The sequence below is a fragment of the Symphalangus syndactylus genome, chromosome 17 (genome assembly GCF_028878055.3).
Source record: "Symphalangus syndactylus isolate Jambi chromosome 17, NHGRI_mSymSyn1-v2.1_pri, whole genome shotgun sequence".
In the NCBI taxonomy this organism is placed as follows: domain Eukaryota; kingdom Metazoa; phylum Chordata; class Mammalia; order Primates; family Hylobatidae; genus Symphalangus; species Symphalangus syndactylus.
This window is the reverse complement of record NC_072439.2, coordinates 29,963,382-29,991,353: the sequence shown is the minus strand read 5'-3', so window position 1 is coordinate 29,991,353 and position 27,972 is coordinate 29,963,382. Positions and strand designations below refer to the sequence as shown.

Below are 27,972 nucleotides of genomic sequence, written 5' to 3'. Positions count from 1 at the left end.
GTAACTTATAATGACAAAATCATCCTAATTATTCCATCCCTTGTATCATTACTGTTGTTCATTTCACTTATACATAAGCAGGCATAAGAATATATACGTGTGGGAGGGCAAGGCCAAGATAGCAAACCAGAAGCAACTGCAGTCAAAGGCTCCCACTGAAAAGAATGAAAACAGCATGCAAATCCTGCACTGGTAACCAAAGTATCCAGGTTCTATCATCAGGACTGACTAGGTGGTTGACGTGACCCACAGAGGGAAAGGAAAAGCAGGGTGGTATGTCAGCCCACCTGAGAGCCACACAGGGCAAGGGGAGCCCCAACTCTTACCCAAGGGAGGTGGTGAGCGATTGTGCTACCCAGACAGGGAAACCATGCTTTTTCCACAGATCTGTGCAACTCATGGATTAGGAGATCCCACTTGTGAGCCCACACGACCAAGGCCTTGGGTCCCAACCACAGAGCTGTTTTATTCTCAACAGCCATTCAGCTGGAGTCTGCCTAAGACTCCCAAGTTCCCAGGGGCAGGGGCAGCCATCATCACTGTGGTTGCCTGCTGCCTAAGTCATCTGAGCTCCCTGAGAGAGGGGTGGCAGCCATCACTGCAGCTACCTGCTGCCTAAGAAAACTGAGCTTCCCAGGGGAGAGATGGCAGCCATCACTGTCACTGCCAGCTGCCTAAAATGCTAAATTCCCAGTGGGGAAGGGCAGCAGCCATTACTACAGCTACAGGCCATCATTGTTCCCCGCTGGTGCTGGGAAACTGGACAGCTTGGACCCAAGAGGTATTCCCCACAGCACAGCAACTTCAGCAAAGTCTCAGGATACAAAATCAATGTACAAAAATCACAAGCATTCTTGTATACCAATCACAGACAAACAGAGAGCCAAATCATGAGCGAACTCCCATTCACAATTGCTTCAAAGAGAATAAAATACCTAGGAATCCAACTTACAAGGGATGTGAAGGACCTCTTCAAGGAGAACTACAAACCACTGCTCAGTGAAATAAAAGAGGATACAAACAAATGGAAGAACATTCCACGCTCATGGGTTGGAAGAATCAATATCGTGAAAATGGCCATACTGCCCAAGGTAATTTATAGATTCAATGCCATCCCCATCAAGCTACCAGTGACTTTCTTCACAGAATTGGAAAAAACTACTTTAAAGTTCATATGGAACCAAAAAAGAGCCCGCATCGCCAAGTCAATCCTAAGCCAAAAGAACAAAGCTGGAGGCATCACGCTACCTGACTTCAAACTATACTACAAGGCTACAGTAACCAAAACAGCATGGTACTGGTACCACAACAGAGACATAGATCAATGGAACAGAACAGAGCCCTCAGAAATAATGCCACATATCTACAACTATCTGATCTTTAACAAACCTGACAAAAACAAGAAATGGGGAAAGGATTCCCTATTTAATAAACAGTGCTGGGAAAACTGGCTAGCCATATGTAGAAAGCTGAAACTGGATCCCTTCCTTACACCTTATACAAAAATTAATTCAAGATGGATTAAAGACTTAAATGTTAGACCTAAAACCATTAAAACCCTACAAGAAAACCTAGGCAATACCATTCAGGACATAGGCATGGGCAAGGACTTCATGTCTAAAACACCAATAGCAACAAAAGCCAAAATTGACAAATGGGATCTAATTAAACTAAAGAGCTTCTGCACAGCAAAAGAAACTACCATCAGAGTGAACAGGCAACCTACAGAATGGGAGAAAATTTTTGCAACCTACTCATCTGACAAAGGGCTAATATCCAGAATCTACAATGAACTCAAACTAATTTACAAGAAAAAAAACAAACAACCCCATCAAAAAGTGGGCGAAGAACATGAACAAACACTTCTCAAAAGAAGACATTTTTGCAGCCAAAAAACACATGAAAAAATGCTCATCATCACTGGCCATCAGAGAAATGCAAATCAAAACCACAATGAGATGCCATCTCACACCAGTTAGAATGGCCATCATTAAGAAGTCAGGAAACAACAGGTGCTGGAGAGGATGTGGAGAAATAGGAAGACTTTTACACTGTTGGTGGGACTGTAAACTAGTTCAACCATTGTGGAAGTCAGTGTGGCGATTCCTCAGGGATCTAGAACTAGAAATACCATTTGACCCAGCCATCCCATTACTGGGTATATACCCAAAGGATTATAAATAATGCTGCTATAAAGACACATGCACACGTATGTTTATTGCGGCACTATTCACAATAGCAAAGACTTGGAACCAAGCCAAATGTCCAACAACCATAGACTGGATTAAGAAAATGTGGCACATATACACCATGGAATACTATGCAGCCATAAAAAATGATGAGTTCATGTCCTCTGTAGGGACATGGATGAAACTGGAAAACATCATTCTCAGTAAACTATCACAAGGACAAAAAACCAAACACCGCATATTCTCACTCATAGGTGGGAATTGAACCATGAGTACTCATGGACACAGGAAGGGGAACATCACACTCTGGTGACTGTTATGGGTTGGGGGGAGGGGGGAGGGACAGCATTAGGAGATATACCTAATGCTAAATGACGAGTTAAGGGGTGCAGCAAAACAACATGGCACATGGATACATATGTAACAAACCTGCACATTGTGCACATGTACCCTAAAACCTAAAGTATAATAATAAAAAAATAAAAAAAAACAAAAAAAAACACAAAAAACTACAGCATATACATTCTTCTCAGTGCAACATGGCACTTACTCTAAAATTGATCACATAAGTGGAGTCAAAACACTCCTCAGCAAATGCAAAGGCACTGAAATCATAACAATCAGTCTCTCAGATCATAGTGCAATAAAACTAGAACTCAAGATTAAGAAACTCACTCAAAACCACAAAACTACGTGGAAGTTGAACAATCTGCTCCTGAATGACTCCTGGGTAAATAATGAAATTAAGGCAGAAATCAAGAAGTTCTTTGAAATCAGTGAGAACAAAGAGACAACATATCAGACTCTCTGGGTCCCAGCTAAAAGTGTTAACAGAGAAATTTATAGCACTAAATTCCCACATCAGAAAGCTAGAAGATCTCAAATCAACACCCTAACATTACACCTAAAAGAACTAGAGAAACAAGAGCAAAGAAATCCAAAAGCTAGCAGAAGACAATAATTACAATCAGAGCTGAACTGAAGGGATATAGACACACACAAAAATCCCTTCAAAAAATCAATGAATCTAGGAGCTATTTTTTTCAAATATTAATAAAATAGACTGCTAGCAAAGTTAATAAAGAAGAAAATAAAGAAGACTCAAATAGACACAATAAAAATGATAAAGGGAATACCACAACTGACCCCACAGAAATACAAACAACCATCAGAAAATACTATAAACACCTCTATGCAGGTAAACTAGAAAATCTAGAAGATATGGATAAATTCCTTGAAACATACACCCTCCCAAGATTAAACCAAGAAGAAGCTGAATCCCTGAATAGACCAATAACAAGTTCTGAAATTGAGGCAGTAATAAATAGCCTACCAACCAAAAAAAGCCCAGGACCAGATAGATTCTACCAGAGGTACAAAGAGGAGCTGGTACCATTTCTTCTGAAACCATTCCAAACAACTGAAAAGGAAAGACTTGTCTCTAACTAAATTTTATGAGGCCAGCATCATCATGATAGCAAAACCTGGCAGAGATACAACAACAACAAGAAACTTCAGGCCAATATCCCTGATGAACATTGATGCAAAAATCCTTAATAAAATACTGGCAGCACATCAAAAATCCTTAATAATCTTAAATACTGGCAGCACATCAAAAATCCTTAATAAATCTAGCAGCACATCAAAACGCTTATCCACCACAATAAAGTTGGCTTCATCCTTGGGATGCAAGGCTGGCTCAATATACACAAATTAATAAACATATTTCATCATATAGACCTAAAGACAAAAACCACACTATTATCTCAGTAGACATGGAAAAGGCCTTTGATTAAATTTAACATCCCTTCATGTTAAAAACTCTCAATAAACTAGGTATTTATGGAACATATTTCAAAATAATAAGAGCTATCTATGACAGACCCATACTCAACATCATACTGAATAAGCAAAAGCTGGAATCATTCCCTTTGAAACCCAGCATAAGACAAGGATGCCCTCTCTCCCCATTCCTATTCAATGTAGTATTGAAATTCTGGCCAGGGCAATCAGGCAAGAGAAATAAATAAAGCATATTCAAATAGAAAGAGAGAAAGTCAAATTGTCTCCGCATGCAGATGACATGAACCTATACCTAGAAAACCCCATCATCTTAGCCCCCAAACTCCTTAAGCTGATGAGGAACTTCAGCAAGGTCTCAGTATACAAAATCAATGTGCAAAAATCACAAGCATTCCTATACATCAACAACAGATAAGCAGAGAGCCAAGTCATGAATGAACTGTCATTCACAATTTCTACAAAGAGAATAAAATACCTAGGAATACAGCTAACAAGCAATGTGAAGGACCTCTTGAAGGATAACTACAAACCACTGCTCAAGGAAATAATAGAGATCACAAACAAGTGGAAAAACATTCCATGTTCCTGGTTAGGAAGAATCAGTATCATGAAAATGGCCATATTGCCCAAAGTAATTTATAGATTCAATGCAATTCCTATTAAACTACCCTTGACATTCTTCACAGAATTAGAGAAAACTACTTTAAAATGTATATGGAGTCAAAAAAAGAGCCTGTATATCCAAGACAATCCTAAGCCAAAAAAAAAAAAAAAAAAAAAAAAAAAAAGAAACAAAGCTGGAGGCATCACACTATCTGACTTCAAACTATACTACAAGACTACAGTAACCAAACCAGAATGGTGCTGGTACCAAAACAGACACATAGACAAATGGAACAGAATAGAGATCTCAGAAAGAAGATTACACATCTACAACTATCTGATCTTCAACAAACTTGACAGAAAACCAGGAATGGAAAAATGATTCCCTATTTAATAAATGGTACTGGGAAAACTGGCTAGCCATATACAGAAAATGGAAACGGGTCCCCTTTTTCATACCTTATACAAAAATTAACTCAAGATGGATTAAAGACTTAAATGTAAAACCCAAATCTATAAAAACCCTTGAAGAAAATCTAGGCAATACCATTCAGGACATAGGTACAGGAAAAAAATTAATGACAAAAATATCAAAAGCAATGGCAACAAAAAGAAAAAATTGATAAATGGGACCTAATTAAACTAAAGAGCTTCTGTATAGCAAAATAAACTATCATCAGAGTGAACGGACAACCTACCGAATGGGAGAAAAACTTTGCAATCTATCCATCTGACAAAGGTCTAAAATCCAGAATACACAAGGAACTTAAACAAATTTACAATAAAAAAACAACCCCATTAAAACGTGGGCAAAGGACATGAACTGACACTTCTCAAAAGAAGAGATTTATGTGGCCAACAAATATATGTAAAACCTCAACATCACTGATCATTAGGGAAATGCAAATCCAAGCCTCAATGAGATACCATCTCATACCAGTCAAAATAATGATTATTAAAGGGCCAAGAAATAACAGATGCTGACAAGGCTGTGGAGAAATAGAAATGCTTTTACGCTGGTGGTGGGAAAGTAAATTAGTTCGACCATTGTGGAAGACAGTTTGACGATTCCTCAAGGATCTAGAACAAGAAATACCATTTTACCCAGCAATCCCATTACTGGATATATACTCAAATGAATAGAAATTATTCTATTTTAAAGATACATGCACATATATGTTTATTTCAGCACTATTCACAATAGCAAAGACATAGAATCAACCCAAATGCCCATCAATGATAGAATGGATAAAGAAAACTTGGTACACCATGGAATACTTTGTAGACATAAAAGGGAATGAGATTATGTTCTTTATAGGGACATGTCTGTAGCTAGAAGCCATTATCTTCAGTACACTAACACAGGAACAGAAAACCAAACACTGCATGTTCTCATTCATATGCAGGATCTGAACAGTGAGAACACATGAACACAGGGAGGGGAGCAACACACACTGGGGGCTGTTGGGTGGGTAGCGGGAGGGAGAGCAGAAGGTAAGTAGCTAATGCGTTTGGGGCTTAATACCTAGGTGATGGATTGATGGGTGTAGCAAACCACCATGGCACACGTTTACCTATGTAACAAACCTGCACATCCTGCACATGTATTCCAGAACTTAAAATTAAATTAAAAGAAAAAATATCTATCTATATACATGCATACATAATCAAATACATTGTTGCCATTATTATTTTGAACAAACTGTTATCTTTTAGGCAAATTAAGAATAAGGAAACTAAAAGTTTTTACATTTACCTTCACCTATTTCTTCTCAGATGTTCCTCCTTTCTTTCTGTAGATCCAAATTTCTGATCTATATAATTTTTCTTCTCCTTAAAGAACTTCTTTTAACATTTCTTACAAGGGAGTTCTACTGGTAACAACTACCCTCAATTTTTGTTTTTCTCAGAAACTATATTTCTTCTTAACATTTGAAATTTAATTTCATAGGATACAGAATCATAAATTAGTCAGTTTTTTTCTCTCAACACATTAAATATTTCACTGTGTTGTCCTTCTTGGTTACATGGTTTCTGAGACATTAGATTCAATTCTTATCTTTGCTTTTCTAATAAGTAAGGTATTTTCCCCCTCTGGCCTCTTTCAGGATTTTTTTAAATCTTTAATTTTCTGTACTTTGAAAATTATATGCCTAGATGTAGCTTTTCTGATGTTTATCCTGCTTGGTGTCCTTTGAAATTCCTCCATCTGTGGTTTGGTGTCTGACATCAAATAGGAGAAATTTTTAGTGATTATTTTCAAATATTAATTTCAAATATTGCTTGTTCCTTTCTCTCTTCTCCTCCTGGTATTCCCATTACACATATGTTATACCTTTTATAGTTGTCCCACAGTGCATTGATATTCTGGGGCATTCTCAGTCTCTGTCTGTCTCTCTCTCTGTCTCTCTCTTTTGGGGGGCTTTGCTTTTTAGTTTTTAAAGTTTCTATTGCGATATCTTCAAGCTCAGAGATATCCTCAAGCTCAGTCATTTCTAACCTACTAAGAAGCCTGCCAAAGGCTTTCTTCATTTCTGTTACAGTGTTCTTGATCTCTTACATTTCTGTTTGATTCTTTCTTAGAATTTTCATCACCCTGCTTACATTGCCCCCTCAATTCTTACAGATTGTTACTTTATCCATTAAAGCCCATTACATATTAATAATAGTTGCTTTAAATTTGTAGTCCTATAATTCCAACATCCTTGCCTTATCTGAGTCTGGCTCTGATGCTTGCTGTTTCTTTGAAATGTGCTTTTTGTCTTGTTTCTTATGTTTTATTATGTCTTATAATTTTTTCCTGATATCCAGACATAAATAACTGGGTAAAATAAATGGGTGTAAATAGGCCTTTAGTAATCTGGTGGTAAGGTGTGGGGGAGGGGAGCATTCTATAGTCATCTACTTACGTTTCAGTCTTTAGTGAGCCTGTGTGTCTGCACTGTGAACTTCACCTGCTTCTCAATCTCCTTTCCTCCCCTTCTGTGGGACAGGATGGCTAGAGCTGGATGGAGCTGGTTATTTCCCTTCTCTAGGGTCACTTAGACTTGGATACAACTCCCGAAGGTTAGGCTTTGGTTAACTAGTTTCTTCTTGTTAAGAATTGAATGCTCTGAGGTATTTCTAAATGGTTCATTTCCCCCTCACTCTGCCAGAAGCATGAGGTGTTTCTCTGATATTCACTGTGAAGACCTGGCAGAGCTCCGTGAGGCAAGTCTTATAAAAGTGTGTGGTAGCCTCTGATGGCTGGGTCCCCCTAGAGTACTTATCTCTCAGATTTGTCCTCATTGAGCCTCTAGCAATTCAAGTGCAATTCAGGTTTGCTACCTGGGCAGTGGTGTTACAGGACAGGGGTTCTGATCCAGACCTTAAGAAAGGGTTTTTGGATCTCACATGAGAAAGAATTTAGGTTAAGTTCACAGTGCAAAGTGAAAGTAAGTTTATTAAGAAAGCAAAGGAATAAATGAATGGCTAGTTCATAGACGGAGCAGCCCCAAGGGCTGCTGGTTGCCCGTGTTTATGGTTATTTCTTGATGATGTGCTAAACAAGGGATGGATTACTTATGCCTCCCATATAGGGTAACTTCCTGACATGGCCATGGCATTTTTTTTTAGACCATTTTTAGACCGTATAGGGTAACTTCCTGACATGGCCATGGCATTTGTAAACTGTCATGCAGCTGGTGGGAGTGCAGCAGTGAGGACGACCAGAGGTCACTCCTATGGCCATTTTGCTTTTGGTGGGTTTTGGCCGGCTTCTCCACTGCAGACTGTTTTATTAGCAAGGTCATTATGACCTGTACTTTGTGCTGACCTATCTTATTCTGTGACTTAGAATGCCTTAACTCTCTGGGAATGCAGCCCAGTAGGTTTCAACCTTATTTTACCCAGCTCTTATTTAAGATGGAGTTGCTCTGGTTTACACGCCTTTGACAGTGGTTCCTGCAGAGGTTATTACTCATGGTTTCTGCTTCCATAAATTGTGATTATCTGTATTTACCTGTTGGTGTCTCCATTTGAGCAGGAGGGTAGCAGCTTGCCCCCTGATCTTCACTCTTATGGAGCCAAGAAGAGTTGCTGTTTTTTGGTTTGTTCAGTTTTTTACTTGCGGTTAGAACAGAGAAGTGACTTCCAAGTTTTTAGATGCTGAGCTAGAAACTAGATTCACCCCATCCTTTTTTAAAAACTGCTTCTAAATTGGATCTCATCTTCTAATCATTATTTTTAATGCAAGTATATTATTCAATATTTTCATTTTTGTCCTGAACTTTTATCACACAGTTTATTTCAAGATAGTAATTAAAACTACATTTTTTGAATGAAGGAAAAGGAAACAGTTCTGAAATCTATCAACCTGAAAATTGTTGGTCATCACAATGGGAAGACTTATGTGCTTGCATTTAAAGTGCATATTAATGGAGTACTGATAATCAATCTGTGCCAGTCTCACCTATTAACCAAACTATCTTGATGCAGTTCTATTTTGGGTGGTATTAATTATGTAACATTCTGTTAATAGATACAGAACATTTTACAATGTGGAAATTAGAGAAACTTTTGTGGGAAAATGATATATATGCAACAAAGAGAGCTTGAGAAATATTAAGTAACAGATTTACATTTGATTTGATACAAATTAATAGAATTATCTTAAAAATTGGATGGAAAATTAAATGTGAAACACTTAAAACTCTATTTCACTTATAATAAGCAATATGTATTAGCTATTATTATCTGTTATAAGATCCTACCTCTCAAATATAATTTTACCTCATGAAGCCATTAACCCATGTCAGTAAGTTAAAATTACATATGAAGTTCCCTAATATTCCATTTTTACTTTAATATAACTTATTGCTATCAAATAAAGGATTTCACAAGGAATGTAGTATTGCAAATAAGTAAGTTATGTATTATAGTACTCTTAATTAACACAAACTATCTAATCAACATATTTGAACCACTAACTTACTACTGCAGTCGTTAGGAATGCATTTAGAAATACAAAACCAAATTGCAGTGGCCTATGCAAATAAGTTTTATCCCCCTCATGTAACAAGAAATCCAGAAATGGCTGCCTAAGAGCTGTTTCAAGTCTGAGTGATGCCATCAGAGACCAAGAGTCTTTCTGACTTTCTGCTTTTTCAGTCTTAGCACTGACAAATGATTTTCACTGTGTTTATCACCTCATGACTGCTGCACCTTTCACCATCACTCCCACCAATCATTCCGGGTAGGATGATTGGGAAAGTGCAAACGATGTAGTGCAGAGGGGCAAAGTGCTGTGCCAATTGAACGTGACCCTTCAATCATTAAATAAGGGGCCTTTTCTGAAGTCCATTTTGAGGAGCCTCCCACTGCCATCTCACTAGCCAGAACTGGCTGGGTGACCATGTGACCACTCCTAAACAGTCCAGTGGTGATTCTTCCCTGAAGCTTCAATAGACTCTGTCTTCCCTGAGCTCAAGGGCCTTTCATCTATTTCTAACAAGTTAGTAACAATAAGAGAAGGTCAGACAGGCTGGGCACAATGGCTCATGCCTATAATCCCAGCACTTTGGGAGGCCAAGGCGGGCAGATCACCTGAGGTCCAGAGTTCGAGACCAGCATGACCAGCATGGTGAAACCCTGTCCCTACTAAAAATATAAAAATTGCCAGATGTAGTTGTGGGTGCCTGTAATCCCAGCCACTTGGGAGATTGAGGCAGGAGAATCACTTGAACTTAGGAGGTGGAGGTTGCAGTGAGCCAAGATTGTGCCATTGCCCTCCAGCCTGGATGACAAGAGTGAAACTCTGTCTCAAAAAAAAAAAAAAACCCAAAAAACAAAAAACAAAAAGAAAAAGAGAATGAAGGTCAGATAAATATTAGGTGCCTGTCATGGTGTGGAACTTGACATAATAAGCTACATATATTAGCTTAATATACATGAATGAATTTCACCTAATAGATAAAATTAGGTAAAAAACATTATGTAATATAGCTTTCATCCACAAGGCTATTAAGCCAAAATAGAAAATATTTTTCTCATATATTTTCTTCTAGACAGAAAGGGAGAAAGAAAGTGTGTTTGTGTGTTTGTGCATGTGTTTTTAGGGACAGGGCCTGCTGGGCATGGCGGAGTTGCATCTTGTGTTCAGAAGTTTTCTGCACGCAAATTTGGCCAAATTCACAAGTGGTAGTGGTAGGGTGGTATATATGACAAATGAATAAAAATATTAAAAGCACATAAACAGCCACATAAACTGTAAAACATATTACTTTATGCATTTGACAAATATATTTGAGTACTTATAATTGTAGAGATATTCTAAATGCTAAGTTTACAGCAGTAAACAAAATAGTAAAACGTTTAGAACACATAATTTTCTAGTGGAGAAAACAATAAACAAAAAAACATTAAATATGTTAGATAGTAAGTGCTAAGAAAGTAACAGTGCAGGGAAGGGGGATAAAGAGGTTGCAATTTTAGACAGAATGGAAAATGTAAATTAGGTGATATTTGCATATAAAGATAAAGGAGGTGAAGAAAGGAGCCATGAAGATTTCTGAAGAAGGAACATCCTGAGCAAAGAAAACAGTAAGTGCAAAAGCTCTAAGTTAGGAGTATATCTGGCATGCTCAAGAAAGGGCAAGGTGTTCAGCAGTGTTCAGAGATAGAAAGGGAGAAAGCAGCAGATGAGATCTTAGAGGGAATTAGGGACCAATTTTAGAAACTTACTGATCAGATAAAGGACTTTGACTTGTACACTAAGAGAAAGTAGCATTGGTTACAATTATTTTTCATAAAGATAGAAAACAAAAACAATACAAATGTCACAGATCAATCAACAGGGCTCTACCATCTCCATGTACATTACCACACTCCACCTGTAGTCCCTGTTCTAATTCACATAGGTCTTCAGTCTATTTTTTATATCTAATCCCCTAGTTCTTTATATCCCATAAATATGCCATATCTAATCTTTCACTCAAATTTTCCTCATGACTATTTAACCTTCATGTTCTACCTAGATTCTTATCAAATTACCACCACCCTTCCAAATATTCAATGAATTTTTTGTTTTGTAAAGTAAAAAGATCAATATCCAGAGCATGGTATGAAAATTCCTCATTAGGTATCACTACTTAGCTTTCCAGACCTATTTCCTAATAAGTCCTTTTATAATTTCTAAAATACAGACACATGTGTCTCCTTTTCATAAGTCTGCCCTTTTTTTGCCTCATGCTATTTAATAAGCCTATAATGCTCTTTCCCATTTCTTGACCTGATGAACTCCTACTTACTAAGATTTGGTCCACGATTTTCAGTTATTGATTTTTGCAATAAGATTTAAGATGGAAGCTTGACATTTAATTCTTCTAATACATCTAGTTCCACACATTCTAAATTTTGAATAAAATTATCATAGGCTCAGAAAGATAATCTACATTTGTATTTGAAATAAGGAAAATTACGTAAACACATCAGAAAACAAAATTTCTTCTTTATAATGTGTAGAATGGCTATGTGCAAAATGCTTTGGGACTATTTGCTGTTTGCTCCTCATCAAATGTCCCCTGCTCCTCCTGCAAACTCCTATCTTATCATCCATTAACATAGAAATCAAGCTCAAGTATTTGCATCCTCTGCTAGCAAATAATCTTCCTCTCCTTGCTAATAATCTCCCTAGGTTTTGCCCTTTGTCTAATCACTAAATTCTAAATTTACAATGCTACTCTGACCAAAGAGTTGCTTGCTATTCAGCCCTCTAGTGGATGAGACGTGTGATTTTTATGGTAAGGTGCACAGACCCAGTGAGGAAGTGCTTAATCAGAGCACTTAATTATAAGACATAGGGAGCAGCTCTTGCTTAATATATCTTTATTTTCTTCCAAAATATACTATAACTTTCTTAACAGCAAGCATCATGCTTTCATCCTTAAAAAAATTATCAATAAAGTGCTGAGCATGCACTAGATGACTGTGCATCCATACTGATTGTCTTTGAGAATTTACTGAAGTCTCAACTTAGTTCACAGTGTGGAATATTGACAGTAAAATTACATAGGATTATGCTTCATTTAACTAGTAATATGAATTAAACATCTATAAAACATTAAAAAATCAACTCCATGTGTAGTTTATAAGTACACACTCTTCCATTTTTGACAAAAAAATGCACCCAAGTTAGATAAGTAAAAGAAATTTCTTCCTCAGAAATGTCTTGACATGCCACTTGATTCAAGGATCTCAACTTAAGTCTTTAGGACTGAGTCTATTTCCATTGCTCAGTATGAATTTCCTCTACACAGGTTACATTCTAAGACTTCTTATAGTTTCAAAATGTTTGTCAATTGTTCCAGGCTTACATACATGATCATAGCTTCAAGTCTAGCAAAACAGAGAGCATTTCATCCTAGTGGCTCCTCACAAGCCCCAGAATTCTGCTTCAATATAGTTGGCCAAATACTCATCATTCAACCAATCCCTGTGTCTAAGGAAGTTCCGGGCTCTGCTTGGCTAAGCTAAATCTCAGATGCAGAGATTTAGCCTGTGACAAAGACCCTCCTGAACCTTGTGGTCTGAGTATGGATGGAGGATATTTTCCTGAAGGAAATTTGAGATTTTATGCCAGAGAGGAAGAGCTGCTACACTGAGAGGCAAAATGGCTACCATATATTGAAAAAAAAAAGATGACATTAAGTTACTATGTTTCTATTGATTATATTTCTTCATTTCCAATTTGCTTTGAGATAATTTATGTCTCAGATTCAAATTAAAAATATAATTGTCATTGTCATCATATCAAGCTTCTTGACTTCTACGTGAAAGACACTATATTAAAATTACATTTGCTCATTATCCTAAGTTGAGATGAATGTAATCATTTCCTATTTTAAAGAATAACTATAGAGCATAATTATATTCACTATCACCAAGTTAAACTTTCATTATTATATTTTACTTTTCAAATTAATTATAAGAAAATCTATTTAAAGCAGTTTTCCCATTTTCCTCTTCACAGAATTTTCCTTATAAATTTTGTTTACATAACTTTTATGTTAAAATTAAAAAGCCAATCTTAAGCTTGGTGTTGTTAATTTTATATAATATTAGCTCGAAGTTCTAGCAAATGAAAATTACATTGAAAACATGATTATATGATACTAATCATTTGAATACTATTTTAAGAAAAATATATGTCAAGTTGTATATGTATATTAGGAAAACAGTGTAATCACACATATTCCTCTGAAGTTCTATTATCTCACAGGTTTTTTATATAACATATTAGCTAAAGAATACTTTTTAAAAAACTAGTATGAGAAAAAAGAAGTCCAAATATATCACTAATAAAGAAAAGCATAATAGATGCAGTCATCCTCACACTGACACACACATAGTCATGCACCACATGATGACATTGCGGTTAATGATGGATTGCATATACGATGGTGGTCCCATAAGATTATAATGGAACTGGTCTATATAGGAATACCATTTTTTAAAATCTTTCATGCCATATTTTTAATGTACCTTTTCTATGTTTAGATATGTTTAGATACACAAATACCATTGTGTTATAATTGCCTACAGTGTTCAATACAGTAACATTCTGTACAATTTTGTAGCCTAGGAGCAATAGGCTATACGTATAGTCTAGATGTGTAGTAGGCTATACTATCAAGGTATGTGTAAGTACACTCTATGATGTTCATACAGTGACGAAGTTGCCTAATAACACATTTCTCAGAACATATTTCCATTGCTAAGTGACACATAACTGTATTATAATAAGCTGGGATTCTTAGCAATTGTATTGACCATTACAATTGCAAATGGTTGGGACTCAATTCAATCCATCTTAAGCAAATACACACATAAACACATACACACACACACACACACACACACACACACACACACACACACACACGTATATATACAAGATATTAGCGTACTTCACAGAATTGAAGGAAGAATTGTAAGCCTCAGGGCATCTCTGGCATATTGAAACTTGGCACTCTCAGGATAGTCTGCTGTCTCTCATCTCTGCTTTTCTCTGTATGCAGGCTTATTCTTTCTGTCTGTGTAACAGGTAAATATATTCTGGGCCTATATTCCTGCAACTCTATATCCATAGAAGAAAGAGATATTCACCATCCTCTAAACATGCATGTGTACATAATAGCTCCAACTTTAACATATACACATGTTCTAGTTAAAAAGCCAGAGGAGGGATTCTTATTGTCCCTTCTTGTATTTTTATGCCTACCCCTGGACCAATACCTTGAAGCTAGTTTATAGATTATGAATCTCTCAACTTGGGTCACATGTCGCCCCTGGGGTCAGGGGCCAGGTTAGGTTATCAGAAATGAGGAGGAGATCTACTGGGTGAAGATGTTAAGTACCACAATAACCAAAGAAAAAGTTTGGTTAGAATGATTTGAACAATTACTCTAATTCTTTATTTATTTTTGCTTCCCTCTGGGTCAGAGATATAAAAACATTAGGTAAGTACATGCAAGTTCTGGAGTTAACGAGGGCAATATATGAGGGGAATGAGCATGGAGAGAGGCATATTGGAATCCTCAGGAGCCAATTAATTGGAAAAAGTTTTCAAAATTGTCAATCTATTCAAACATTTAGTTGCAATTTCAAATGACATTAAATGAGAGCTCAATATTTTTATGCTTAGCAAAAGTGACCATGGGTTTATAAATAGAAAATTAGTGTAACAGAACTTACTTTGTTCTATTGACAAAACCCAAACCCTGAAATTGATCCCAAAGTAATGCTTGGAAACGAAATGCTGAATGTCAGCAAATATATAATAATTAACTTTCTACATATGTGCCATGCCATATCTAGGGAATATTTAGTAAGTCTTTAGAATATTTCTTGATGAACTCTAATTTCTAATTGAACTTGAGATAACATATTCAATCTCTTCTCTATTATCCTTATCACATTGTCACCTAGAGAGATAGAAAGCACAATATTAGCATTCCTGACATAGATGATTCTTGAATACTATCTTTTTTTCAATCGAAGAGCATTCCTCGCCCTTCCTTGTAAAATTTCTAATTTTACCAATTTGATTTAATTTTTACCTATTGAAGACAAAAACTAAGGGAAGAATGTTAATGAGCCAATCTATCTCCAGAAACATTTAACAATTTTTGTGTGCATATGATTGTGTTTATTTACGCATGAACATATATGGAGAGGGGACTCATAGCTTTTATCAGAATTTCCAAGGCATCTGTAAACTAAAATATGCTTAAAAACCATTTAAAATGGGGGAAACACAAACTTACTGCTTATTTGAATAGAAATATGTCAGCAGCTGCCAGTCTGGAGGCGTTCCCACAGCTGTGCAGAACTTAGCACCGCGCGTGGCTGTTGCCGCTGCTGCTTCCCGGGCTGGGGCTGTTGCCCGCTACAAATACGCCTCCAGTGTTCGCAGCCCTCATCCTGCCATACAGCGTCTGCAGGCACCCCAGCCTGAGGTCCAAGTGCAGGGACAGGAGCCACTGACTGCCTTCATGCTGGCCGCAGCACACCCCCAGGAACAGAAGCAGATGCTGGGAGAACGCTTGTTCCCACTCATCCAAAGAATGCATTCAAACCTGGCTGGGAAGATCACGGGAATGCTGCTGGAGATCCACAACTCTGAGCTGCTGCACATGTTAGAGTTCCCCGAGTCTCTCCACTCCAAGGTGGATGAAGCGGTAGCAGTTCTACGGGCTCATCATGCCAAGAAAGAAGCTGCCCAGAAGGTGGGCGCTGTTGCTGCTGCTACCTCTTAGACAAGGAAAAACAGATTCAAAAGCCAAATAACCCCTCATGGAGTTCAGCTCAAGATTTGTAGACTTCCTAGCTTGTCCTATGGACCTCAACACGAAGAACTACGAATTGCAAATTTAATAGGTCATTTTGTATCAAAAGGTCGAATATGAAGCGCCTAGAACTCTTCAATTATACGAATATGTTCTCGGGATTCTGCTGTGGCCCAGTGTGAACTTTTTTTTTCTATTGTGGGTTTTGATTTGTCCCCCAGAAAATTGGTTTTATTTCATGTACCCAAGTATTACGTTTCTCAAAAAAGAAAAAAAATCTCCATTAAAAAAAAGAAATATGTCAGCAATTTTTACCCTTTGGTCCTAGTTCATTCCACTAGGGATCTGCTAAATACATTGAATACTAATACGAAACGAACAATACTCAGAAATACATATCTGGAGCTTGTTACGAGACAGACTCTGTTACATTCCATACATTACCTAATTTAATACATGGCACCACCCTTTGAAATAGGTATTATCATACCCATATTACAGTTGAGAATACTGCAGCTCAGACACATGAAATACAAAAAAGCAAAATACTTTCCCAGGGTCATATAACAGCAAATGAAAAGAGCCAAAACTGGGATCTGTTTCTAGTTCTCAATCCCATCATGGTGCCAGGAATAGAGTAGACACTCAATAAACATGAATTGAACTTAATTACCGTGTCGGCATGAGGAATGTGTGATAGCAAGATAAGAATAAACATATCACCTCTCATTAAATTGTCCTTCAAGTAAATAAACTACAATATTCTTTGTATCCCATCCTGTCTCATAAATATTATTTTTCAAATTTTAAATTTTTAAAAAATATTTGATTGTTATTTTATTTAAAGTCCTCTTAATGGGAACAAGAGACACTGGAGACTGCTTGAGTGGGGGAAGGTGAGATGGGTGTGTGGGCTGGAATGCTACCTATTGGGTACTATGCTCACCTACCTTGGTGACAGAATCATTAATACACCAAACCTCAATAACACGCAATTTACCCATGTAAGAAACCAGCACATGTACCTTCTGAACCTAAAATAAAAGTAGAAAAAAAAAGTCATCTCAACATTATAATCAGTTGGAAAGAACATGTCTCCAGAATAAGGCAGAATTCCTTAAAAGTGCAAAGCTGTTGAACTATCACATCATTTCTTCTGGGCACCCTACTGCCATTAATGATAGCACAAGGTCACATTAGCCTCTTAGATGTACATATCACATTGTTAATTACAATCAAGGAAACCTAACTCATCTTCATGTAGGATTCCATTAAAGCACATCTTCTTCATTTATACAGATGCTGCAGGTTTTGGGACACAATTATAGTATTTTACTTTTATTTCTATGACAAATATGAATTACTAAGTTCAATTTATTCCAATTGTAACCAATTAAGAACTTTAGGATGCTGATTGCTACCTGACATTAGCATTCCTTCCTTTTTTAAAACAAAATGATTGAACTTACAGATTAATCCAAAGGAAATATAAATGTAACTTGAAAAGGGAGAAATTATTATCATTATCTTATCTTTCATCCTTTTATGTCTAATGATGAAATTAATAAGTGGTTATTTAGATAACACCTTTTTGTTTGCCCTCAGAGGAGAGAGAGTGATTGAATCTTTTTATCTAGTAGAATTAGCCATAAAATATTTCTTCCTGCTGAGAACCTCCTCCCCTTCCAAAAAAAAAAAAGAAGAAGAAGGGAATACACTGTGGGAGAAAATCCTTATTACTCTAAATCAACAGGATATAGGTGGGGGGGTGGGGGGGTGGCGAGGTGAGAGACAGCGGTAGAGGAGGACATCACCTGTCACTATTTCCCTTTAATCCCTGCTGCACCCCCTGAGGCAGCACAGACAACTGGGAGTGATTAGACTTTGTCACATTTTAAAGCTATGTGAGAAATTAATTAAACTGTAGAGTTGCTGGAAAGCAACTAAAACAAAATGGAAGATTATTTTCTGTGTGTCCCGAGAAAGAAATGCAGTCACATCATTTAGAAAGCCAAAGGAGTTTCTCTGAAATCTGTCCTGTGCCTTGCAGTCATACGGTTGGGCACTGAAGCATGTCTTATGAAAATCATCAGTCTGGCTTGTTATAAGTAAAAATTTATAAAAGTCTGACTGGAAATATTCTATCCTAACTTAAATCACCAAAGTCTACTGCAGGCCATGATAGAAATAGAGATAAGATCTGAATCTCTCATAGACCCAAAGGCTGTCCCAGCCTAAGACACAAGAAACACAGGTGGAAAAATAATCCATGGAATTAGTTTGATAATTATACTTTAACCTGATGAATATGTGACAGCTGTCAAGGGGAAGGAGCCAGGAAGGAATAAAGTCGGGTAGTGGGAGGTTGCTTATCAACTTTCAAGGTGCCTGGTTTTAAGCTTGGCTATGGAAAATTATTATGGTTTTTGAAATGCACCCTGAAAAGATAAGATAGGATGTTGGAGTGACACAATCTCAGGGCATAGATAGTGAGGTATTGCCAGTATTTAAAATGAGAGATTTAAAATTCCCAAAGTTAGGGATAAATTTTATTAAACATCTCTTTAATCTTCTTAATATCCTGTCTTTTAAAGATTATCTGAAGAACTGTGTTTTAGAACTGATAAATGAAGAGGCATATTTTTTTTTTTTTTTTTTTTTTTTTTTTTTTTGAGACGGAGTCTCACTCTGTCGCCCAGGCTGGCGTGCAGTGGCGCAGTCTCGGCTCACTGAAAGCTCTGCCTCCCGGGTTCACGCCATTCTCCTGCCTCAGCCTCTCCGAGTAGCTGGGACTACAGGCGCCCGCCACCACGCCCGGCTAATTTTTTGTATTTTTAGTAGAGACGGGGTTTCACCGCGGTCTCGATCTCCTGACCTCGTGATCCGCCCACCTCGGCCTCCCAAAGTGCTGGGATTACAAGCGTGAGCCACCGCGCCCGGCTGAAGAGGCATATGTTTAAGCCTTATTTCAGTTTGAAGATGAAGGTAAATCATCTTATTTAAAATTAAAATGAGAGAACAACTATCCACTGAGGTAGCCCTATAATATGATGTTTGTATTTGATATTAATATTTTATTTATTTTATGTATGTATGTATGTATTTTTTTTTTTTTTTTTGAGACAAAGTGTTGCTCTGTTGCCCAGGCTAGAATGTAAACTCCACCTCCCAAGCTCAAGCCATTCTCCTGCCTCAGCCACCTGAGTAGCTGGGATTACAGGTGCGCACCACTACATCCAGCTAATTTTTGTATTTTTAGTAGAGACAGTGTTTCACCATGTTGGCCAGGCTGGTCTTGAACTCCTGACCTCAGGTGATCCACCTGCCTCGTGCTCCGAAGGTGCTGGGATTACAGGTGTGAGCCACCATACCCAGCCTACAATTAATATTTTTAATTTGTGTTTTTTTAAAGCTGAATATGGGAGGGGAAAATTAAACATAGAATTACACATGTACAAAATAGGTAGCAAGTCCATATCCGTGAGCTGTTGTGATCAGTTACAAATGGTCAGTGGTCTACTTAATAAAATTGTGGCTTTTACTCCTGTGTCTTTGGTAAGTGTTAAAAAGATGTAATGGCATATATCTCCTTACCTTTAGCTGAGATATATAAAAATATTTTTCTTCTGAATGAAATAAATGCAACAGAGGGAAGTTACATGGCATGCCCAAATTTGCAAATCATGGAAGAGGGAGACTTTGAATACCTAGCTTCCTTCCAGTACACAAAATATCCTCAATTTCTCCACTTTTTTGCATATTAGAAAAGAATAACAGAGAAACAACATAATATCTAAGCCTAATTAATAATCCATAGTTGGTAGAAATTCACTATTTGATTTGCTGCCTAAAAGAAAATATTTATGCTCTTTAATGACAAAGAAAAGTAGTAGAAAGAAATCAGGATGATCAAGGAGAAACATATTGGGAAACTTTGAGAAAGAATCCACAACAGGAAAATTTTTACATCAATTAAGTGTTTCCATCCAACAAGAGATATTTGTACAGACAGACCAGAGGAAATTTAACTCTAAGTTTTAGCTTTTAACATATTTTTAAGGACTCAAGCATTAATAAGTTAATATTGAATATTAATTTCCTATGATAGTATCCAGGTAATCATTTTCAGAATAATCATCTACTTCTTTAAATAGCAAAAGATCATTAAAGTGATTTTCTTTTACAATTTTTAAAACTTCCTCAGCAGTATAAAACTGGCAATTAAAAATTTGTTTTATCCTCCAAATTTCTCCCCATATGCTACAAATTAAATATACGTGAAAAGCTCTGGGTTAAATATAGTAGTTGTGAAAAAAAAACTCTATCTAATGAGTATATAAGAATTGTCTGAGGCCAGGCACAGTGGCTCACACCCATAATCCCAGCACTTTGGGAGGCTGAGGTGGACAGATCACGAGGTCAGGAGATCAAGACTATCCTGGCTAACATGGTGAAATCCCATCTCTACTAAAAATACAAAAAAATTAGCCGGGTACAGTGGCAGGCACCTGTAGTCCCAGCTACTCAGGAGGCTGAGGCAGGAGAATGGCATAAATCCTGGAGGCGGAGCTTGCAGTGAGCCGAGATCACACCACTGTACTTCAGCCTGGGTGACAGAGCAAGACTCCATCTCAAAAAAAAAAAAGAATTGTCTGAGACATAATCATTAATAATAGTGTTCTATTATTACATTTGTACATGTATGGAAAGGACAAAAGAACTTTTTTACTCTATCCTCTTATATTCAACAGATGGGGTCGGCAAATTAGACTGACAAAAGACAGATTAGCAGAAGGAAGAAGACAGAGTTTATTTATGCACACAACATGCCTATGCATGACAGAACTCAGTGACAAGTAACTTGAAGACGTGGTTTGATTTGGGAGCTTATATACCATCTTAACAAAGAGTGACAAATTTCTGGAGAAGTGGCAAGACAAAAGAAAAGGAGTTTGGGCTTCTAGGGGCAGCAAATTGTAGGAAGAGAAATATATGAGAGAAAATAATGGAAGATGCCACAATCTAAATGTCTGTGTGTCCCCAAATGTTATAAGTTGAAATCCTAACTTCCAAAACAGTGGTATCAGCAAGTATGGCTGTTGTGGAGGCGATCAGGTCTTAAGGGTACAGCCCTTATGAAAGGGGGATTAGTGACCTTAGAAAGGAGTCACAGGGGAGCTCATTTGCACCTACTGCCACATGAATACATATGAAAAGACAGTGATCCTCCCACCCAGCCTCTGGAGTAGCTGGAAACACAGACACATGCTGCCATACCTGACTAATTATATCTTCTGAGAGTAGTGCATGTGGAGAGGTAATAAACATGTTATCTAAATTATGTGACACTGAAAGTAGCATACCATCAGTGAATTCTTCTAAGTGGTTCATGTTTCTATAGAATTCAATTTATTTTCCTGCTAGCCTAAATCAGAAAATGTTGAAATGTTTCGTCTTCAGTGCCAATGTTGCCAAGTGAAGAAACAACCATGGGAATTACAACGAATTAGATAGTCAGATACTGATACATTGGAAACTGAAAGAATTTGGAAGAGGGTAGATCTATTAACCTTCCAAATCTTTCTTGGACCCATGCAATAACTAACAGAATCAGAAGAACAAGTTGTAGACAAAAAGTGACAAAATGCTTAAAATGTATTGAGTTTTGAATAGTTGCACATCGTTTCAGTCACTAATTATGTTGCAGTAACAAACAAATCTCAAATCTTGGTGACTTATTTCCCATTCACGTGACATATCAGTTGTAGGTCAGCTGTGGCTCTGCTCCATAAGTCTTTATTTCAGGATCCAGAAAAGAAGAGAGCCCCTTTTGAGGATGTATTTTTCTTCTGGCAGAGCAATGGTTGGAGCTATAAAATGGCTCTTTAAGTTCTGCTCAGAAGCAGCATACATCACTTCCCTTCACATTTCATATTCAAAGCAAGTGATATGATTAATACTGATGTTAATGGAGTGAGGACTTTAAATCCTCTAAAGGATATCATTTTGAACAATAATACAATCTCTTGCATAAACACAAAATAATTTCCTATAACAAGTCAAAATTTCTTTGTTCCTAATTCCTACACAGTATAGTCTATTGTTTCTCCTTACAAATAGGTTCTAGAGTTCTCCTACCTCTGCTTCCACTGCCACCATCCTTATCCAGGGCACTTTTCTTTCTTTTTTCAACCATAATAACAGATTCCTAGCTGACTTCTCTTCATTCCTGGCCTCTACCTTCAATATACTCTCTAAAACAAGGGCCATCTCCTTTAGATGTAAATAGAGTCATGCTAGTGTTTAAAACCTTATCATCATTTTTCTTTCACTCATAACAAAACCTAAACTCTCCCCGATGGTGAACAAGGCCCTGTGTCACTGCTTTTGTTTTCCTCTCCTATCTGCTCCTTTGCTTTTCCACTTTCTTCAGACAATCAACATAAAACATTTTCCTTAAACTCTTCAAATGTCTCATCCCTTTCTTATATTTTGGTTTCAGTTTAAATGTCACCTTTTCAGACAAGCCTTCCTCAACTACCCTATCTAAAGTGAAACCCCTCCCCAATGTCACCCCACTTCCTGTCATTTTCTATTTCAGCTAGTATTTACAGCATGAAGCACAATTTATGATTATTTCATGTGCTGGTCTTCTTGTTTTGTTTTCTCTCCCCTGTGTAAGCTTCATATTGGAAAAGACCATAGCTATATTATTATTGTATCTAAGCCCTAAGTACTGTGTCTAGAATATACCATATTAGTTATTTTAGAAATATGTGCTAGTTTAATTCATAAACAAAGTAAGTCTAGGATTTAGCACTGTCTTACAATAAATAAAAGTATTATACTTTCTATGAATAGCGTGGGACACGAGTGTATTAATAAATGACATACAGTACCAAATCTAGCATGTACTAAAAAAAATCTTTCTAGCTGAAGCCACTTTTGCACAATTACACTAGGAGAGAAGGTCTGCTAATGTTCTAAAGGACCACCCCACAGCCTCTAGAACAGAATTCAACTAAAAGGAAGAAATAGATGGTTACACACATTATATTCTGCCCCATTACATGTGACCCAGCAACCCTGAAGACGTGAAGTGATAAACCATGACCGAGGCCAAGCAGATAATGAATAATCCAACAACGCTACTCAACCTGGAATAAATGTAGAAGGACCCCAGATACACAGCAAATATCTGAATCCTTTAATAGCTCAGAAGATCCAGAAGTCAGTTTGTGTGAGTCTGTTGCATTTTAGAGATGACTTACTGAAATCTCATCTATTTGCCTTCGTTATTGGATGATAGAAGCAAGCAGAATAGAGCAGAAAGTCTAGAAGAGTAAAAAAAATGATTTTTTATGTCTCTATTTCCTTCAGTTCTGCTCTGATTTTAGTTATTTCTTGCCTTCTGCTAGCTTTTGAATGTGTTTGCTCTTGCTTTTCTAGTTCTTTTAATTGTGATGTTAGGGTGTCAATTTTGGATCTTTCCTGCTTTCTCTTGTGGGCATTTAGTGCTATAAATTTCCCTCTACACACTGCTTTGAATGTGTCCCAGAGATTCTGGTATGTTGTGCCTTTGTTCTCGTTGGTTTCAAAGAACATCTTTATTTCTGCCTTCATTTCGTTATGTACCCAGTAGTCATTCAGGAGTAGGTTGTTCAGTTTCCATGTAGTTGAGCGATTTCGAGTGAGTTTCTTGATCCTGAGTTCTAGTTTGATTGCACTGTGGTCTGAGAGACAGTTTGAAAACCCTTCAAAAAATTAATGAATCCAGGAGCTGGTTTTTGTTTTGTTTTGTTTTGTTTTGTTTTTTGAGATGGGGTCTCGCTCTTTCGCCCAGCCCAGAGTGCAGTGGCGCAATCTCAGCTCACTGCAAGCTCTGCCTCACGGGTTCACGCCATTCTCCTGCCTCAGCCCCCCGAGTAGCTGGGACTATAGGCGCCCGCCACTGTGCCTGGCTAACTTTTTGTATTTTTAGTAGAGACAGGGTTTCACTGTGTTAACCAGGATGGTCTCCATCTCCTGACCTCGTGATCTGCCCACTTCGGCCTCCCAAAGTGCTGGGATTACAGGTGTGAGCCACCGCGCCCGACCCAGGAGCTGGTTTTTTGAAAAGATCAACAAAATTGATAGACCGCTAGCAAGACTAATAAAGAAGAAAAGAGAGAAGAATCAAATAGATGCAATAAAAAATGATAAAGGGGATATCACCACCAATCCCACAGAAAAACCATCTACCATCAGAGAATACTACAAACACCTCTACACAAATAAACTAGAAACTCTAGAAGAAATGGATAAATTCCTCGACAAATACACCCTCCCAAGACTAAATCAGGAAGAAGTTGAATCTCTGAATAGATCAATAACAGGCTCTGAAATTGTGGCAATAATCAATAGCTTACCAACCAAAAAGAGTCCAGGACCTGATGGATTCACAGCCGAATTCTACCAGAGATACAAGGAGGAAATGGTACCATTCCTTCTGAAACTATTCCAATTGATAGAAAAAGAGGGAATCCTCCCTAACACATTTTATGAGGCCAGCATCATCTTGATACCAAAGCCCGGCAGAGACACAACCAAAAAAGAGAATTTCAGACCAATATCCTTGATGAACATTGATGCAAAAATCCTCAATAAAGTACTGGCAAACCGAATCCAGCAGCACATCAAAAAGCTTATCCACCGTGATCAAGTGGGCTTCATCCCTGGGATGCAAGGCTGGTTCAACATACACAAATCAATAAATGTAATCCAGCATATAAACAGAACAAAAGACAAAAACCACATGATTATCTCAATAGATGCAGAAAAGGCCTTTGACAAACTTCAACAACCCTTCATGCTAAAAACTCTCAATAAATTAGGTATTGATGGGACGTATCTCAAAATCATAAGAGCTATCTATGACAAACCTACAGCCAACATCATACTGAATGGGCAAAAACTGGAAGCATTCCCTTTGAAAACTGGCACAAGACAGGGATGCCCTCTCTCACCACTCCTATTCAACATAGTGCTGGAAGTTCTGGCCAGGGCAATCAGGCAGGAGAAGGAAATAAAGGGTATTCAATTAGGAAAAGAGGAAGTCAAATTGTCCCTGTTTGCAGATGACATGATTGTATATCTAGAAAACCCCATTGTCTCAGCCCAAAATCTCCTTAAGCTGATTAGCAACTTCAGCAAAGTCTCCGGATACAAAATCAATGTACAAAAATCACAAGCATTCTTGTACACCAATCACAGACAAACAGAGAGCCAAATCATGAGTGAACTCCCATTCACAATTGCTTCAAAGAGAATAAAATACCTAGGAATCCAACTTACAAGACACGTGAAGGAACTCTTCAAGGAGAACTACAAACCACTGCTCAATGAAATAAAAGAGGATACAAACAAATGGAAGAACATTCCATGCTCATGGGTTGGAAGAATCAATATCATGAAAATGGCCATACTGCCCAAGGTAATTTATAGATTCAATGCCATCCCCATCAAGCTACCAATGACTTTCTTCACAGAATTGGGAAAAACTACTTTAAAGTTCATATGGAACCAAAAAAGAGCCCACATCGCCAAGTGAATCCTAAGCCAAAAGAACAAAGCTGGAGGCATCACGCTACCTGACTTCAAACTATACTACAAGGCTACAGTAACCAAAACAGCATGGTACTGGTACCACAACAGAGACATAGATCAATGGATCAGAACAGAGGCCTCAGAAATAATGCTGCATATCTACAACTATCTGATCTTTGACAAACCTGACAAAAACAAGCAATGGGAAAAGGATTCCCTATTTAATAAATGGTGCTGGGAAAACTGGCCAACCATATGTAGAAAGCTGAAACTGGATCCCTTCCTTACATCTTATACAAAAATTAATTCAAGATGGATTAAAGACTTACATGTTAGACCTAAAACCATAAAAACCCTAGAAGAAAACCTAGGCAATACCATTCAGGACATAGGCATGGGCAAGGACTTCATGTCTAAAACACCGAAAGCAATGGCAACAAAAGCCAAAATTGACAAATAGGATCTAATTAAACTTCTAATTGAGCTTCTGCACAGCAAAAGAAACTATCATCAGAGTGAACAGGCAACCTACAAAATGGGAGAAAATGTTCGCAACCTACTCATCTGACAAAGGGCTAATATCCAGAATCTACAATGAACTCAAACAAATTTACAAGAAAAAAACAACCCCATCAAAAAGTGAGTGAAGGACATGCACAGACACTTCCCAAAAGAAGACATTTATGCAGCCAAAAAACACATGAAAAAATGCTCATCATCACTGGCCATCAGAGAAATGCAAATCAAAACCACAATGAAATACCATCTTACACCAGTTAGAATGGCCATCATTAAAAAGTCAGGAAACAACAGGCGCTGGAGAGGATGCAGAGAAATAGGAACACTTTTACACCGTTGGTGGGACCGTAAACTAGTTCAACCATTGTGGAAGTCAGTGTGGCGATTCCTCAGGGATCTAGAACTAGAAATACCATTTGACCCAGCCATCCCATTACTGGGTATATACCCAAAGGACTATAAATCATGCTGCTATAAAGACACGTGCACACATATGTTTATTGCGGCACTATTCACAATAGCAAAGACTTGGAACCAACCCAAATGTCCAACAACGATAGACTGGATTAAGAAAATGTGGCACATATACACCATGGAATACTATGCAGCCATAAAAATGATGAGTTCATGTCCTTTGTAGGGACATGGATGAAACTGAAAAACATCATTCTCAGTAAACTATCGCAAGGACAAAAAACCAAACACCACATGTTCTCACTCATAGGTGGGAATTGAACAATGAGAACACATGGACACAGGAAGGGGAACATCACACTCCGGGGACTGTTGTGGGGTGGGGGGAGGCGGGAGGGACAGCATTAGGAGATATACCTAATGCTAAATGACGAGTTAATGGGTGCAGCACACCAACATGGCACATGGATACATATGTAACAAACCTGCACATTGTGCACATGTACCCTAAAACTTAAAGTATAATAATTATAATAAAAAAAAGAGTAAAAAAAGGATAATAATAAATATCTATATTTATATACATCTTTATGAAAGAGAGACACACGCTTGCATGCTTTGTGTAGCCACTGCCTCATGGCCACCCAGCACACACATGGCCTCTTTACCACTGTGGTCTTACGTTGATATCTTCTTCTTCTTACCCTCTGTAACCATGGGGGTTTTAAAAAATATTTACTTAATTTTTTCAGAAGACAGGTGTGCATAAAGGGGGATGTTCTTTCTAACTCCAGGTCTCAACAATCTTGCTCACATTGTTTACTGTACATACCCCTCTTCTTCAATAAAATAAGCCAGTTGGTCATGGTAAATAGTAATATTAATAGTAATAAGGATAATACTTTATAGTACATATTTTTAAATTCTTTACTCTTTTATTCTGTCAACACCACTGTGAGACAAATATTGCATACTCAGTTATTTATTGAGTCCCTAATATGTGTCAGTCACTATTCTGAGGGGAATAGTGCTAT

General features: G+C 37.5%; 1 protein-coding gene across 1 annotated transcript; it reads left to right on the top strand.

The window, feature by feature from the left end:
* The first annotated feature begins 679 nt into the window (after positions 1-679).
* LOC129466780 (polyadenylate-binding protein 4) lies at positions 680-16,557 on the top strand. Its single transcript, XM_055250791.2, has 2 exons — positions 680-781; positions 15,914-16,557. Exons 1-2 carry the CDS (start codon positions 680-682, stop codon positions 16,388-16,390), a joined length of 579 nt encoding a protein of 192 aa, XP_055106766.1. The 3' UTR covers positions 16,391-16,557.
* The last annotated feature ends 11,415 nt before the right edge of the window (positions 16,558-27,972 follow it).